Source organism: Tupaia chinensis, unplaced genomic scaffold (genome assembly GCF_000334495.1).
Source record: "Tupaia chinensis unplaced genomic scaffold, TupChi_1.0 Scaffold140874_1, whole genome shotgun sequence".
Lineage (NCBI taxonomy): Eukaryota > Metazoa > Chordata > Mammalia > Scandentia > Tupaiidae > Tupaia > Tupaia belangeri.
The window spans coordinates 366,746-383,478 of NW_006200742.1; the positions used below are offsets into that span (position 1 = coordinate 366,746).

A 16,733-nucleotide genomic window follows, 5' to 3' on the forward strand; every position below is an offset into this window, starting at 1 on the left:
AATCAGTCTTTTCTGCTGAATTAATGACCACCAATGATTTTTTTTTTTTTGAAGAGGTTTTTGCTATAGGGTGTGTGCACTTGCCAGAAAGATAGGGAGAGACACAGAGACAGAAAGCAAGAACTCACCCCCCAGAAAGGATGACCACGCCGCAATCCCTTCTCCTCCATTCTCCTCTCGGGATCTTGGGCACACACGCACATATGCCTGGCGTAAGTTTAAGCCACCGGGTCCAGGACTTAAATGCAGTCGGCTACATAGGAATCCAGCGACATAGCCATTATGCCAACTGCTAGTCCCAATGAACACCAATGATTTTTAGGGGACAGGAATAGTTTAAAAGGAAAGTGTTAGTTGTTTTGGTGATGTGAACTTTTTAGAAGAAGGGATAGTTTTGAAGTGACAGATAAGTAAAATTAGGGATGATGAGAAGTATGAGAAGAAAAACCCAAATGGAACAACAGAAACAAATACAACAACAAAAACAAAAACATGTATTGGGACTGGTCCATGATGTGGTGGTTAAATGACTGGATCTCACATGGTTGACTATGCAGTTTGAGTTGCATATTTAGTGTCTTGAAAAATACACCTGGCACATGTGCAAGCATGCCCAAAACCTCAAGAGGAAACTGGAGGAGAAGGGATTGCTGCACGGCCATCCCCCTTTTTCTCTTTCTGGTGAGAGTGCACACACACACACACACACACACACACACTATATATATATAAAAAAATCATTGGTGGTCATTAAAAAAAAAGTAGGGAAACATCTCGAGATTAATGGTTGCTATGCATTGCAGAATCTCAGAATCTGTATGGAGGAAAATAACTAGCATTTTAAATTGGGAATCAAAAGTCTAAGTTCTCATACTATCTAGGCATGTAAGCTGAGAGATTACTTTCTCTGATCCTCACTTTAAGTCTGAGCCTCACTTTAAGTGTGTAAGATGAAGCTATCATTCAAAAATAAACAAAAACAAAAAACTATAGGTAATTTTTTAGCTGTAAGTTTTGTTCTGTTCAATATACTGTATAGGCATCCCTCATCCAAAAGTACAAAATACTCCAAAGCTCAACACTATTTGAGAACTGAAATGAGGCCACAGTAGAAAATTTCATAACTGTGCCAGCTGCCATGATGCAGTGGTGACAGTGGTGACACAATGTCCCACAACGCTGAGGCCTTGTGATGAAGTCCCAGATTTGCATCTGAAGGTCTCCCTCTGTGTGCTGGCTGAGGACACTCTGTAATTCTGTCTGGACAGGGTGTCTCTCTCACTTTCTCTTAATGTGAAGGAAATTAATTAATTAAATAATTAATTAAAAGAAGAAAAACTCCACACCTGACTTCATAGTTTAAGTTCCATTCAACACTGTTAATACAAAAAAATCTTATAATTACCTTCAGATGATTTGTATATGTTATATAAGTAACATAAATTAATTCCATTTTAAAATTGGGTCTTATGCCCAAATAATTTAATTACGTATATGCAAATATTCCCAGATCCCCAAAAATCTGGAAACAAACAAACAAAAAAATCCCAAATCAGAAACATTTTGAAAAAGGGACCCTTAACCTATACTAAATTATATCTCTAGATTTAGACAAATTCTGTATAATTGATAATGGACAATTTTGTAATAGTAAGACTCCTCCTTTTTGCAAATTCTATGAAGGATCATTAAGTCTTAATAACATTTTCAGGTTTATTTACTTCTTCAGTGAGTGACCCAGAGGGAAAGACAAAGAAAGAGAGAGATAGGGACCCGTGACAAGGTTTTATTACACCCTGATCCCCCTCTTAACCTTTTCAGCCAACCCGTTCTACAGGAGTGCTCACAGGTGCACCCAGCTGTTCAGGTTGCCTTCTGGAACTGAAATCACAGCTTCCCATATCGCTGCACTGTCACGCAGCAGTGCCCACTGCCTGCACCTCTGTGACTGGGCTCCGATCATCCTTAATCTATATCATTTATTCTGTCTTTGTACTCAGAAATTCAAGAAAATTGATCATTAATTCCATAAGAAAGGAAGTTAATTTTTTGTTGACATGTGTAAATAATAATGTTAGTTATTAACATAAGGTGAAACAATTTTGCACCCTAATTGTGATTAAAATTAGGCATTTTTTAAGATTCAGATTTATCTATTAAACCTTGAGCACCACAGCCCAGTAAAAACCAAGCGGGATGGGTTAATTCCTATTTTATAAACTTTCTGAAATTGTTTTTCTTTTTTTTCTTTTAAAATTACTTGAGATCTAATCATTTTAGAACTGAAAATTAGAGTATCTTGATATAACCCTTGTTAGAAAATGACATTTCTTATAAGGATATACCTAATTTGGGTTATTTAGTTCAATTATTGTGATTACGTTGAAAAAAAGACATGACAGAAATAGCATTTCATCCACTAAGTTCTCATTTAAAAAATAAATAAATGAATCTCCGCCTGAAACACTCTAAAACAACTGTTAGTGATTTTTAGACATAGAGTTCAGTATTCTTTAAACTAAACTTGGCAACTGTGTAATTGCCTTCCTCTCTAAGGAGAAGGTAATGAGACAATAGTCGATAGGAAGTTAAGTGGTCATTTTCAGCTCTTAAGCTTCTGCTATTGCCCAATTGCATTAATTACAGATAGAATGCTCCTCTTAAGACCATTCCATTGTACCTGATGTTGAAAACATCATGCTTTTTGTCTTGAAAATAAATGATAGAACTGTCGAAATATGTTAAGTTAGGAAAGATATCAGTTTGGGTCACATTTTCCTGGTTTAGGTCTTACATATTCATTATTATCTGGTAGTTGGTATGTTCTACACTAATTTACCTGGCAATCTTATACTGCAGCATTTAGTAACCATTTATAGGGCATGATGGTTATTGGAGGTCAAAATTGTGGTAGTCAATAGACACTCAAAGATTGAGTCCTGCCTTCTGGCCTATAGGAGGAAAGCAGCCTGCAGTCTGCTAAGTCCACGACGGCACGTTCGTGCAACAGAAATGTTTGGGGGAGGCGCACAGGCTGGAAAGTCAATTTAGGAGGAAAAGATTGAGGACATGGACAACTTCATGCAGAACCATGATCTGAGTGCTGATAAAGTATCACCAGATAGACAGAGAAGGGACAGGATTTGCAGGTGTGTTACCAGTGAAATTACAAGTAATTCAGTTTTTTTTTTTTTTTTTTCATTTTTTTGAGAGGTTTTCGCTATAGGGCATGTGTGCTCGCCAGACAGACAGAGAGAGAGAGACAGAAACCAAGAAATCACCCCCCAGGGGGATGGTCACACCGCAATCCCTTTTCCTCCATTCTCCTCTCGGGATCTTGGGCACGCACGCACACACGCCCAGTTTTTATTTGTAAAAGAAAAGTCATAAAATGCTCCACAGTACTTTGAACAGAATAATTGCTCAATTTACTTATTTAAAAAATAATGGTTCTTGGGACCAGCATTTAGCATAATGGCTATGTTGCTGGACTCCCACGTGGTCGACCGCAGTTTGCGTCCCAGACCTGGTGGCTTAAAACTCACGCCGGACACCTGTGTGTGCGTTGCCAGGAGCCCGAGAGGAGAATGGAGAAGGGATTGTCGCGTAGCCATCCCCCCTGGGGGGTGATTTCTCGCTTTCTGTCTCTGTCTCTCTCTGTCTGGTGAGCACACGTGCCCTATAGCAAAAACCTCTAAAAAATTAAAAAATAAAAGGGTTATTTAGAGATTTACTTTTCTTGAAATTAAGAGTTAGTAATGTTCAAGAAACTTCCTTAAATTCTACATTTCAGAAAGCACGTAAGAAATGTTTGGTAGCCAGTGTTCAGCATCACTGCTCTGTGCAAGCGCTGCCACAGTGAGCAATCTCTACACGTAAAGGATCTCAGGAATTTCATTTGTAAATAATTAATTTCACCCAAGATGAGGTTTCAAGATAGAGGGAAACTTAAATAGAAGGTATTTGTCTAAAAAGCACATGAAGAAAAAATAGATAATAGCATAGATGAAAATTAGTCAGTTAAGGTTAAAATCAGTTTATTTGATAGGCTAAAGCTCTTGTATTTCAAAGTTTAAATATATAAACAGTCGCACAAGATACATGTAATTATAAGGGATTGGTTATTTCTCCCCAAAAGATAGAAACAATTTAATGAACACATTTTTGGAAAATGTTCTACTTTGTAGCCAATAATTGTGGAAGAATGAGAGGATTGATGGTAAGGTTCAGGATACCTGACCAGAGTTGGGATAAGGAGGAGGTGGTTTCATGACCAAGATTCATATTTCTCAAAAACAACTTTCAGTAAATTATTAGCACTCATTAATTTACATAGCCTATTTAAAATTTTTCCAAATGACTGACTTAAACTCTTGTTTTCTTTCTTATATATTTTAGGGTGAAGATGGTTTTCCAGGATTCAAAGGTGACATGGGTCTTAAAGGTGACAGAGTAAGTAAAAAGAAAATTTTCCCCTAGAACATAACATTAGATAGACAAGTTGACTTACAAGTTTATGAGAAAATGGAATTAAAGTCTGAGTTTATTTTGGTGCCAAAAATAGTGACCCTCCAGGCATAGATTTTTCATAATATGTACTTTGTGTGAACTTTTATTTTTTTAATTTTTAAAATTTATTTATTATTTATAATTGATTTATTGAGAGAGAGATGATTGCTAGAGTGCATACATATGCTGGACAGACAGAGAAAGAGAGACAGAAAGCAAAAAATCACCCCTCAGAGGGTGATTCTCTTCTCGGGATCTTGGACAGACATGCACATGCACACGGCATGAGTTTTAAGCCACTGGATGGAGACTCAAACCGCAGTGAATTAGGTGAGAGTCCAGCAATGTAACCATTAACCATCTGCTGGTCCCTCTGTGAACATTTTGAAGACCCCATACATATATTGCTTTCTTACCATTAAATGTAGCAAGCTCAGGATAAATTGTTTGTACTACATGACACGTTGCTCATTTAGGTTTTTATGAAAATTGGGTACTGTAATTTTTGTGGAGGTAGTATACTATTAATTGTCTTTTAGATGTTCTGTTTCTATGTGCCCGTGGGACACATGGAGTCACACACACACTCTTGTGTATAAATGCAACTATAAAACAATGTGATCTAATTACTTAAAAGAAGTAATTATGTAAGATTTTTTTTTCCTAAAATTTGCTTATATCTAGTGAGCAATGCTACCTGAAGCTGGATGTCTGCAACTTTCATAGATTTTCGTTGTGTGATGATCTTGACCTTTTGTGTATAAGAACAGTATTTACTTCTGGTAACAAGTGCTAGAATACATAAAAATATGAATCACCTAAAAGAAATTAAATTATTGGGATTATTATTTTATAAGCAATACAATAGCATCAAATACAGCTGAGCAAAAATGTCCATAGAATACCTGTTTCTCTAAAATTCACATGTAGCCTGCCTCCAAATTGGGAGCGAGGGGCAATAACTTCTCTCATCCAGTTCCTAATATCTTAAAGATAAAAAGCAATTCTAAAATGGAGATATTTTTCTTATGTTCCACATAGTGATTTCCAATATTGCTAATAATTTCTCTCTCTCTCACTTTCTCTTTTCTCTTTCTTTATGCAATCTAGATCTACCAAAACCAATTTAATTTCATATAGGGTAGCATTAGGCTGCTGTAGGTTTTCAAACATCAGGCTACATTCAGTTTATTCAGTAATAGAAAGTATGAGGAAGTCAAACACTTTCGAGACTCTTTGCTATAAACAAAACAAGCACAACAAACAGAGTTGAAGAATCTGACTTTCTGATATACTATGATCTCTGCCCATCTATCCCTAAATATGTTTTAAGTTATAAGAATGTTGCTATTCTGTGTTTCAGGGAGAAGTTGGTCAAATAGGCCCAAGAGGAGAAGATGGTCCTGAAGGCCCCAAAGGTCGAGCAGGTCCAACTGGAGACCCAGGTCCTTCTGGTCAGGCAGGAGAGAAGGTTAGTAAATTACTTTGAATTTACAAGTCTTGGGGCTGGCAGGTGGCATGGTGGTTAAGTCTCTGATCTCTCACATGGCCGACTACAGTTCAATTCCCCGACCTAGTAGCTTAAAAACCACACTGGACAAGTGTTTGTACATGTCCCAAATCCTAAAAGGAGAATGGAGGAGAAGAAATTATGGAGTGGCTGTTCTTCTCTGTGAGGGGGAAGTGATTATTCATTTTCCCTCTCTCTCTATCTCTCTTTGGTGAGCACGTGCACCCTATGTCAAAAACCTAAAATGAAGAACCAAAACACAAGTCTTGCAGATGATGCTTTATTGTGATTTTTAAATGCTTCTAAATGCCGATATAAGAAAGTTAGAGGATTCTAGTAAATTTCTATGAAATATCACATGAGATGGATATATTTATCTTTTTTTTTTTTTTTTTGCCTATCCTTAATTTTTAGCCCACTCTCTGACTTTGGCCATGCAGAATCAGCTGGCACTCTTAAAGGCCTTCCATAGGACATGTTGAGAATTTGGGTGTGGTCAAAGGATGGAAAAATCAATGAAGAATAATATACTTATGGTCTGAACCAAAGAGAATAATCTCTGCCTTTTTACCAAAATGTACATTTCCTATATTTTCCACTTAATTATGTATATTTACAGGATAAATGTTTTATAAAATAATGATATTTGGGCCCAATGTGAAGATAATTTAATACAGCCATTGCTATGTTTAAAAGCGTCCCCAGACAATACTAAATCTCATTGGTTTGAGACACAGTGGCAACATATATTATGTAAAAATTATTTGTAACCATTATATTTACATTTTCTTAAAGTTTCTTTCTTTCTTTCTTCAGAAAGAGAGAGAGTCAGAAACTTCCAATAATATGTTCATGCTGCAAACTGCCTCCAGCTTCAGCCAACCCTAGGTGTATAGGGACATGAACCAGGGACCTTCTCATGTGTGTCCAGTATCACAGTGTTGAGTTAACACTGCACCAGCTAGCTGTCCTTACATTTACATTTAAATGTAATATAGGCAACAGTAAAACTATGCCTTTATAGTGGTGACATGTATCTGTAATTCTAGTAATTTGAGAGATTAAGGCAGCAGGCTCTTTTGCTTAAAACTGGTCTGGACAACATAGCTAGACTCTATATCTAAAAAACAAACAAACAAAAAAAAAAAGGAGAGAGAGCTGGAGTCCGGCCTCAGCTGTACAGTTGGTGACTTGCTGAACTGCAGTACTGGGGGCCATGTGGGCCGCCTGGTTTCAGATCCCCAGTCCTGGACACTGTAACATGCTGAGCACAGGAATGCATGCCTTGGACCTGACCAGCGGTGGGAACAGGAATGGCAGTATGACGGAACTTGGCTGAGTGCGCTTATCTTTCTTTCTCCCTCTTTCTCTCATATGTGCATGTATGCTTTCTGTCATGAATGAAACAATAAACAAACAGGCAAATAAGAGCAGGGCATGGTGGCATGTGCTTATGGTCCCACTGGCCTAAGCAAGAGGATTGAGACATAGTGAGATCTAGTCTCAAAAAAAAAAAAAAATTATGCCTTCAAATACTACTCATGATACAATAAACATTTTATATTATACTGTGACGTTAAATTTAAAAAGTAACAGTAGACATGTCTATAGCAAATATTATCTCATTATGTTGTACATTGATGCAAAACATACCTAGTAATTATCCCTTGGTGGTATAATTCAAAAGATTTCATATATATATACACACACACACACACACATTTATACACACACACATATACACCTGCCTTTTCTACAGTGAGCATAGTATTATTCTATCAAAAAGGAAATCCTATGTTATTTATGAAAATTTTAATTTCCCCCTTCTCTACCACACTATCCCAAAGGGAAAACACATTATATAGGTATTATGTAGAGATTATGAATAGACAAATTGTTTTAAAAACATTTTCTCTTATAAGTCATTTGATATGACCATTCTGTGATTTCACACTTTGAAACTTATACAGTTTCATACTGTGAAAAAAGCTGCTGTTTATAAACTGGAGAATAGTGTCATCGTGTTTAGGAAGCAGAAAGAAAAGTTTCGGAGAAAATCAGGCTCAAAGCCTGCAGACACTTCCACTTAAAGTTGTCAGTTGTCAGTCCTTTAAGGCTATTCTGGGACTTTCTTGTTTTTCTAGTCCTGCTCTTTTATGCGTAAATGGTCCCACAAAATATTCTGAGACATTAGGAGTTCAAATATTTCGCAATTCCTTTTTAAATTTTTTTATAAACGTTTTCCTATTTGTTCCTTTATTGAAGTGGTGTATCACCACATTAAGGTAGGTTCCATTTGGATTTATTTAGAAACAACCCTAAAATGAATGCGTATACATTCTAATGTAGTAATAAACATAGAGCACAAATAACTTGGTGATCATAATTCGAGAATTTCATTAACCTTGAAATCCACAGCATAAAATAAGCTATGATACCTTAGTACATCCGAGGGGACATCATTATAAGTATGCTTCTTAGAATTCGTTTGCATATTTTCTGTCTAAAGACTACTTATCTATGCGGTGTTGATTATGACTCAGACACCTCTTTAGTTTAATTTATAATAACAAGGTCATAAACTATGTTCTTAATTCCTTGCTTTGCTTTATCTAGTAAAGTATTTTTGTTCCTAAAGTTCTGCTCATCTTTTGACGCTGCATATACTAATTTGAACACGGGTTTGTTTCTATTCTAATTTTTTTAAGTACATTGGAGATAATACTTTATGATATTTCATACTTATTAATAATGTATGCATAGAGTATGCATTTATAGATAATGTAGTAAAGAAAATGATGCACGGTAAAATTCCATAAGCCCTGTATTCAATTAATTGATTTTAATTAATTTATCTCTCTATCTGTATTTTCTTACTAATCAGAAAGAAATTTCAAGGTGCTTTTTTTTTGCTATAGGGCACGTGCGCTCGCATATGCACCTGGCATGAATTCAAGCCACCAGGTCCTGGACTGGAACCGTGATCGACTACATGGGAGTTCAGCGACATAGCCATTACGCTAACTGCTAGTCCCTCAAGGTGCTATTTTTTAATGTAATTTTTTTGGGTGGGGGCGGGGAGAGATTTTTGCCATAGGGCATGTGTGCTCGCCAGAAAGACAGAGAGACAGAAAGCGAGAAATCACCCCTGGGGTGATGACCATGCCACAATCCCTTCTCCTCCTTTCTCCTCTTGGGATCTTGGGCACACATGCACATGCGACCGGTGTGAGTTTAAGCCACTGGGTCCGAGACTCAAACTACGGTCGACTACGTGGGAATCCAGCAACATAGCCATTATGCCAACTGCTGGTCCCTAATGTAACTTTTTAAGCTTCTTAGTTTTTGTTATGCATTGTGGAACTTCATTATAATTTATCATTTTTCTTAGCACTTCCAGGTTTAGAAGTAACTTCATTGCATGGGTGCAAAACAGTCACAAATTCAAGTAGAACTATTTCAACAGGAAGAATTAATACTCCACACACACAAAAATCATTATTAGCTATAGCTCTTAGCACTAGTATACTTTTTAACCTAGATGTCTAGATAAAAGAAGAAATTTTGCTTTAATTTAGTTCAGAATTTCTTATTATAGTTATTTAAACTTCACTTACTCAGAATAAGTTAAATTGTAATCAATCACTCGCTTTTTGTTTAGACTGTGTAAAAAGGTTTACTGTGGTTGGAGTGATAAGATCTAAATGTAGTTCCAGTTACATTTACCAACTTAAAAAGGTATTCATGTTGAAAAAGTTTAGGAGACTTTTTTAGTCTTTCTTTAGAGATCACGAAGAGGTATAGAGTTCTCTTTCTTTAGCTCAGCATTCTGTGTCCCCAAAGAAGACATTCTCACTTACACAACAGAGATTAAGTTAGGCAGTGTTATATGTCCAAAGCAACAATTTTCTTTTCTTACTAAGTGAACAAATATAATGAAAATAAATCATGGCGAAACTTGCAAGTCTTCATTATAAGTGTGCAGATATGTGGTTCTAATATCGGGAAACATTATTGAAATCATCATTTAATCCTAATTCAATTGAGAATGTTTATTTTTGTTATCTTTTTTTTTTTTTAATTTTAGGGAAAACTTGGAGTTCCAGGCTTACCAGGGTATCCAGGAAGACAAGGTCCAAAGGTAAAATAATCAGCTTGATTTTTATAGTGTGACAACATTTTGTAACAACACTTAAAATGAATCACCTCTGATCACCTTGCAGTTTGTAACATAGAGATGATGAATACTTCAAATATCAGCTCATATGAGGGAATCATGAGGTGTGGGCATCTGGAGTGCAGGAATCCCGGAGGGCATGGGTGATTATGGATTGGAGAATTTTAGGAGCTGGGATTGTAAGAGGAAGGCATAGTTGGAACTTCCTTGTAATTGGAATGAGGATTATTCTGGGGGAAATACCAGTATACTTAGAAGTTATAAAAGAAGAGCACTGCATACCTAGAAGTTATAAATAGATGATGTGATGGATAACCACTTTCGATTTAATTTTTACTACCCTAAGAGTTTGAACTGCCACTTGATATTTGTAAGAGTGAATTCTAATACATCTTTCACTGTCTCTATTTACCTTCATTTCTATGAGTATTTGTTTCTCAAGGCTGTTGTAACCCATCTCCACAAATTTGGTGACATAAAACAATGGAAATTTACTCTCACACTTTCAGAACCAGAAGTCTGAAGTCCAAGTGTGATCAGGGTTATGCGCTTTCCCTCCAAATGCTCAGGGAAGAATGTGGTCTTGCCTCTTCCAGCTGTTTCTAGACCCAGGCATTTCTTGACTTGTGAATAGAAACTCCATTCTCTATTCCCTCTTCATATGGCCCTTTTTAATTTTTTTCTTTTTTTCTGTGTCTGTTTCTTATCCTCGTCTGTCTTTATTTTTTAATTTTTAAATTTTATTTATTTATTTTTTTGGAGAGGTTTTTGCTATAGGGCGCGTGCGCTCACCAGACAGACAGAGAGAGACAGAGACAGAAAGCAAGAAATCACCCCCCAGGGGGGATGGTCACGCCGCAATCCCTTCTCCTTCATTCTCCTCTGGGGATCTTGGGCACGCACGCACACGCGCCCGGCGTGAGTTTCAAGCCACCGAGTCCGGGACGCGAACCGCGGTCGACTACGTGGGAGTCCAGTGACATAGCCATTACGCTAACTGCTGGTCCCTCGTCTGTCTTTTATAAGAGCACTTGTATAGGATTTCTTTACCACCTGGGTCATCCAGAACTATCTTATGTCAAGATCCTTAGTTTAATCACAACTGAGAAAGACTTGGACATGGATATATATATTTTTAGAGGTCACTTTTCAACCCACTGTGTTATTCAAAATCCTATTTTTGGTCATTTCAAATGTACATATTTTAAGTACAAAAGAAATGGTTTTAAAATGCATATTTACCTTGGTATTTTACATTTTCTTCTAATCCTAGAACTGTTCAGGTTCTCTTGATACTTTGACTACTTTATTAAGGTGGTTAAATGAATATATAAATGTTGATTACTAATATTAGAGTAGTTAAGTCATTCTTTTAATAATATGAAGATGAGACTCTATCATCTATCTATTCCTATATCTATATCTATCTATCCATCTATTTCTCATCTATGAACTTTCTATTCCAGTTTGACCTGTTCAGGCATAGTAGGTACAGCAGGTAGTGCATATCTTGATTATATAAAAAAGCTTGTTATATATATCAAAAAGTTTTTAGGTTTCTCATTCTAAAATAAAAAGTGACAAGCACATCAAAGATCAAACGTACCTTTACATTTTTTTTTCTATGTGGAAACCAATGAGTTTTGAGTGGATTTAAATCTTTATTGTCCTAGAAGTGAAGTTCATCTGCTAATCTCTTAAAAGAGTTCAGGGACTGTAATTAGACATTATATTTCATCCAGTGTCTTAGTAGTAATATTATAGTGAGTATTCAAAGGGTGAACCATGAATGTACTATAAATAATAGCTGTTTGAAAATGTAAAATCCATTTGAGGTAAGATAAGCATATTTGAAACAACATTTAAAATCATTTTGAGAGGCTCACACTTCCTGGCTGAGTCAATCTCACATTAGTCTTTAACTTTCTAGCCTTTTATTTATTTGCTTTTTCCATATAAAAACAGATAGTGCCTTTTCACAGAAATCGTATATTTTGATAATTCTTTGTATGGGAAAAGAAAAGAAAATTACCACATATTACAAACTGTTTAATTGGTAAATTGAACATTTTTATGTATTATCCATCAGATTCTTAGAGCAGAAACCTGTGCAAGAAAATACATTTATAAAAAAAAGTCAGTGCATAAGAATAATATGTTTAAATGGAATATCAACCAGGGTATTTCAAAGAAATGTGGAAAAATGGAAATTAAAATAGTTTATTTTGGTACATGAAAAATTTTGAAACCTATCCATACTTTTTTCATCACATTTTTCAGGAATTTTTTAAGATCCCTCATGTAAATATGAGTAGTATATGATTAGAATATATTCTAATCAAGATAAAAATGAATAGTTCTTCCCAGACAAAATTTGATAAAATAATTTATTTCCATAAACTTGTCTAATTTCTAAGATATTAAAATAGTAATAATTCTCTACCAGATGTAACTTAATTTGATTCTCTAAAGATAATAGCTTTTATAAGCCCTTGAGAAAGCATAATTTGTGATTTTTTTTCTCCTTCAATATGTGAATACTACATATTCTAACAATTATCCTCAGGTTGATCACAAGTTAGCTCTATAGGCATGAATCATAATATATTGTGAAATGAGTTAGAAAAATGGGCCATTATGAGCCGAGTAGTCTCTGGCTTATTATTTTGGCCACCAGCTGCCATGGGGCATTACACCCAGTTTTTCTGTCCAGCTGTAGTAGAATTTGTGGAGAAAATATCAATTTATTGCATCTCTTGCCTGCTATATTTGTAATATTTGCTACCTTTGAAACGGTAATAGGTCTGAACAGTTACTGCCTGCGTGTAGGTTAACACTTGACCCTTGTCTGCTCTAACTGTACCTGCCTAGGAATACAACTTCCAGGACTTCTCAAAGTTAATAGTACACGTTACCTGGAGAGCCTGTTAACAATGCATACTCCTGGGCTCAATCAACAGAAAGTACTTTTCAGTTTTAGTAGTTCTGGAATGTGACTTGACTTTCCCTATTTTTAGCATCTACTCCAGATTATTCTGACAGAAAGGAGCCATTTATCATTTAAAGAAACATTTTTTGGGGGTAGTTCAATGCAAATGAGTGGGTTTTATAAAGCAAGAAATGTATTCAAGTCAAAGAAGGTTTTGCTGTATTTCCTGCAGTGTATGAGGAAGTATGTAAATGTCTACTACGTCCTGCAAGATATTTTACACATGATTGCATTTAGTCCATACAATCATCTATATAGAAAAAAATGTTGGGAAGCCTCTCCCATATCCCTTTCAGGGTCATATACTTCCAAGTAGAGGAGCAAGGACTTAAATCCATGTTTTTCTATCTCATAAGAAAAGGAAAACCAGTCACAGTCCTGATCACAGAAATGTCTGTGTAGGTAACAATCTGGCCAAATGCCTAAGATTAAAATGGGGGGATTTGGTCATTGAATACTATATTATATTATAGTCCATTTTTAAAATGTGTTCATTAGTAGACTAAATGAAATAATGCTTTCATGTGCCTGTTATATTTTAAAATGATCATTATTTATTATCGACCATGATTGTTTTATACTTTGCAGTTCTTTATTTCAATATGCCACAAATTGCAAGGTACCTATAAGATGTATGTTGCCGTCCTGTTACAGAAGGAAAAAGCATTACTTGAAGAGGATAAGAAATGTTCAAGCTTACTTAGCTAATCTGTGACGAACATAAATCCTGAATTTCAAAGTTATGAGAACAGGATTTTAATACTTGACTGCCTGCCGTAGACTCCCACTAGAGCTCACTGCAAATGCTAGATAGAAAAGCTTGAGGAACATTTTTAGTTTACATATTCCAGTTCTAAAAATAAAAATATTCTCTAAATGGTGATAAGTATATGAGTACAATAATATTAATTCAGTCAAAACATCTTATAAAACTCCTGTTTTAATATTTATTCATATTTGTAAAACTAGGATTATCTTAGAGTCGAAGCAAATATGTAGAATTACAAATTAAAATATATTTGACATAAAATGTTTTAACCTCTATTTTATAATAGTGTATATGATAATATTTGATTGTTTTACTTTTAAATCTAAAAACTAAAATATATTTTATTAATTCATGCTTTCACTGCTTCCAGGATTTCAGATGTCATTGTAAGTTCATTTTCAAATACATGCGTAGACGTGTATGTGATCTTAAAATGACATTTTGATTTAAAGAACACTAGCTGTTTCAGAATCACTGTGCTCTAAAAGAATTATAATTTACATGCGGAAATGTGAATTTCTATCTACGTTGTTTATTATTTTTTATCATTTTAGGGTTCTACTGGATTTCCTGGGTTTCCAGGTGCCAATGGAGAGAAAGGCGCCCGGGTATGATATATCAGTCCTTTCTGCTGAACTGTCAAATTAGATGTTCTTACATGAGTCTCCGTCTCTCAGCACCAGACCCATAATTACTACTTATACTACAACTCAAACTGTCCCAACTTCTTTGGCAGGGTGTAGCTGGCAAACCAGGCCCCCGGGGTCAACGTGGTCCAACGGTGGGTACCTTGATATAAATAACCATGTACAATTGCGCTTTGGATTTAGTTCTTCAAGTTTTTTTTTTTTTTTTTTTTTTTCAAAATAGAAGTTTATTCTGTGCCTTTGAGTTTGTTTGGCATGAGGTAAGTTTCATCTGCTCTCACATGCAGGGTCCTCGAGGTTCACGAGGTGCCAGAGGACCCACTGGGAAACCCGGGCCAAAGGTATTGTCAACATTTGTTCTCTTTGGGTTTTGCTGTTAGCGCCTCTTCCAAAGCATGGGTGCTGCGGGAGCAGATCTAAACTGATGTTTCTCTTCTTTTCCTTTTTTGTTGTCAGGGCACTTCAGGCGGTGATGGCCCTCCTGGCCCTCCAGGTGAAAGAGTACGTATAACAGAGCCACATAACATAACAGATAAATTAATATCTTTGCAGGTATTCATGTTAATGGGAGAAAGGTACATGTGTCTGCAAATACACGTACACATTCATCCACAGAATCTGGTCTCAGTTACAAAATCCTTATTTATTTTTCTTCCCTATGCCAATATAAAAAACTTAATTGCTTATGTGCTATGCATGTTGTTACAGAAATGAGAGAAATGATGTGTGTAATTGGCCTATGATATCACTCTTAAAGTCAAGCCAAAATACATTTTTTATTTTTAAATATGCTTAATACACCTATGCCCACACACCACTCTCTCACTTTCCATATTGACAATCATTTAGTCTATGGAGCTGGCTGCAGCTTTGTGCTGGTAAATGCAAGCTACCAGTAGCCATTAAGCCGCAATCGATATACATTCAACTCAAGATAAAACATCTATTCCAGTAAATACAAAAACGATTTAGTAAATTGATTTGCAATTGATATAAAATAAAGCCAAATACAGATGAGCAAGCATTCCTTTTGTTTGACTTTTTTGGCAAGATACACCAATTTCGTAGCCAGAATTTTTGAAAGCCATCCTCTTGCAGAAATTTTAATATTAAAATCTGTATTACTTTCAAGATATCATTTCAGAGTATTCTAATAATTTTCAGTATTATGTAGTCATAGTAATGTATTCTCATATTTACTGAAATTTATAGTAGATATTTTACAAAAAGCCAACAGAAACATCCTGTGATGCGTAACTTAAAACTAAGAATGAGTAATTTGTTTTCTTTTTTTTTGAGTAGGATCCATGAGTAAACTTAAGTTTCTATTGTGACAAAAATGTGAGTAAATAAGACACAGGAATAAACAATTAGAATTGCTTTAAAGCTTTGGCTCATATTTAATTAAACTTTCCACTAAATGTTTCTCACTCTTGACGAACTATTTTCAAATTAAGTCCATTCATCCTGTACATTTTGAGTTTATAAATAATACATACATTTGGAATATCTTATGGTTAAAGTAATTTTAATGAGAAGATACTGTTGAATTAATTAAAATGGCTGTCATTAAATGGAGTAGAACAATTTACCGAATTACAGCACGACTATCACTTTTGCCTTTAAAGCACCAACTATACTCTCCTGACATATTTTATGACTGTTAAAATTTTATGATCAACAACATTTCTTTACAAATGAGTATACTTTTAATAACATTGCATTTAATTTGCAACACACTAATGTAATCCAGCAGCATGATTACTTGTGATTGTAGAAACACTGAGAATGAGGAAAGTATATTTTGAGAATCACAGTAAAAAAGTTTGCTTTGTGTTGTGTTTTTAGTAACCTAGAAAGAGCTATGTGCATTATACATTTACATGTTTTCGATATCTACATAGGGAGAACATATTTCCTACGTTTGCGTAGTTGATGAGAACTTTTTCTCATAATAGTCCTCATTTCCTGCCAATAATTTTTAAGTATTGTGAGCAAGTTTATATTTTAAGCACACAGTTGAAGAACAATAGAAATTATGCCACAAAATATCAGGGTTGTTGTTGTTGTTGTTATTTTAGAGAGGTTTTTGCTATAGGGTGCATACGCTCGCCAGAAAGACAGAGAGAGAC

The 16,733-nt window shown here is 35.3% G+C and overlaps 1 protein-coding gene across 2 annotated transcripts in view; it reads left to right on the forward strand.

Annotated features, from left to right (window-relative positions):
• COL11A1 (collagen type XI alpha 1 chain) overlaps nt 1-16,733 on the forward strand; it is a 237,181-nt gene that overhangs the window by 104,880 nt on the left and 115,568 nt on the right. For both annotated transcript variants that reach the window (XM_006162840.3, XM_006162841.3), the window contains exons 29-35: nt 4,399-4,452; nt 5,873-5,980; nt 10,107-10,160; nt 14,509-14,562; nt 14,691-14,735; nt 14,889-14,942; nt 15,058-15,102. In XM_006162840.3, the coding sequence (XP_006162902.1) occupies nt 4,399-4,452; nt 5,873-5,980; nt 10,107-10,160; nt 14,509-14,562; nt 14,691-14,735; nt 14,889-14,942; nt 15,058-15,102 (414 nt within the window). The remainder of the gene's footprint in view (nt 1-4,398; nt 4,453-5,872; nt 5,981-10,106; nt 10,161-14,508; nt 14,563-14,690; nt 14,736-14,888; nt 14,943-15,057; nt 15,103-16,733) is intronic.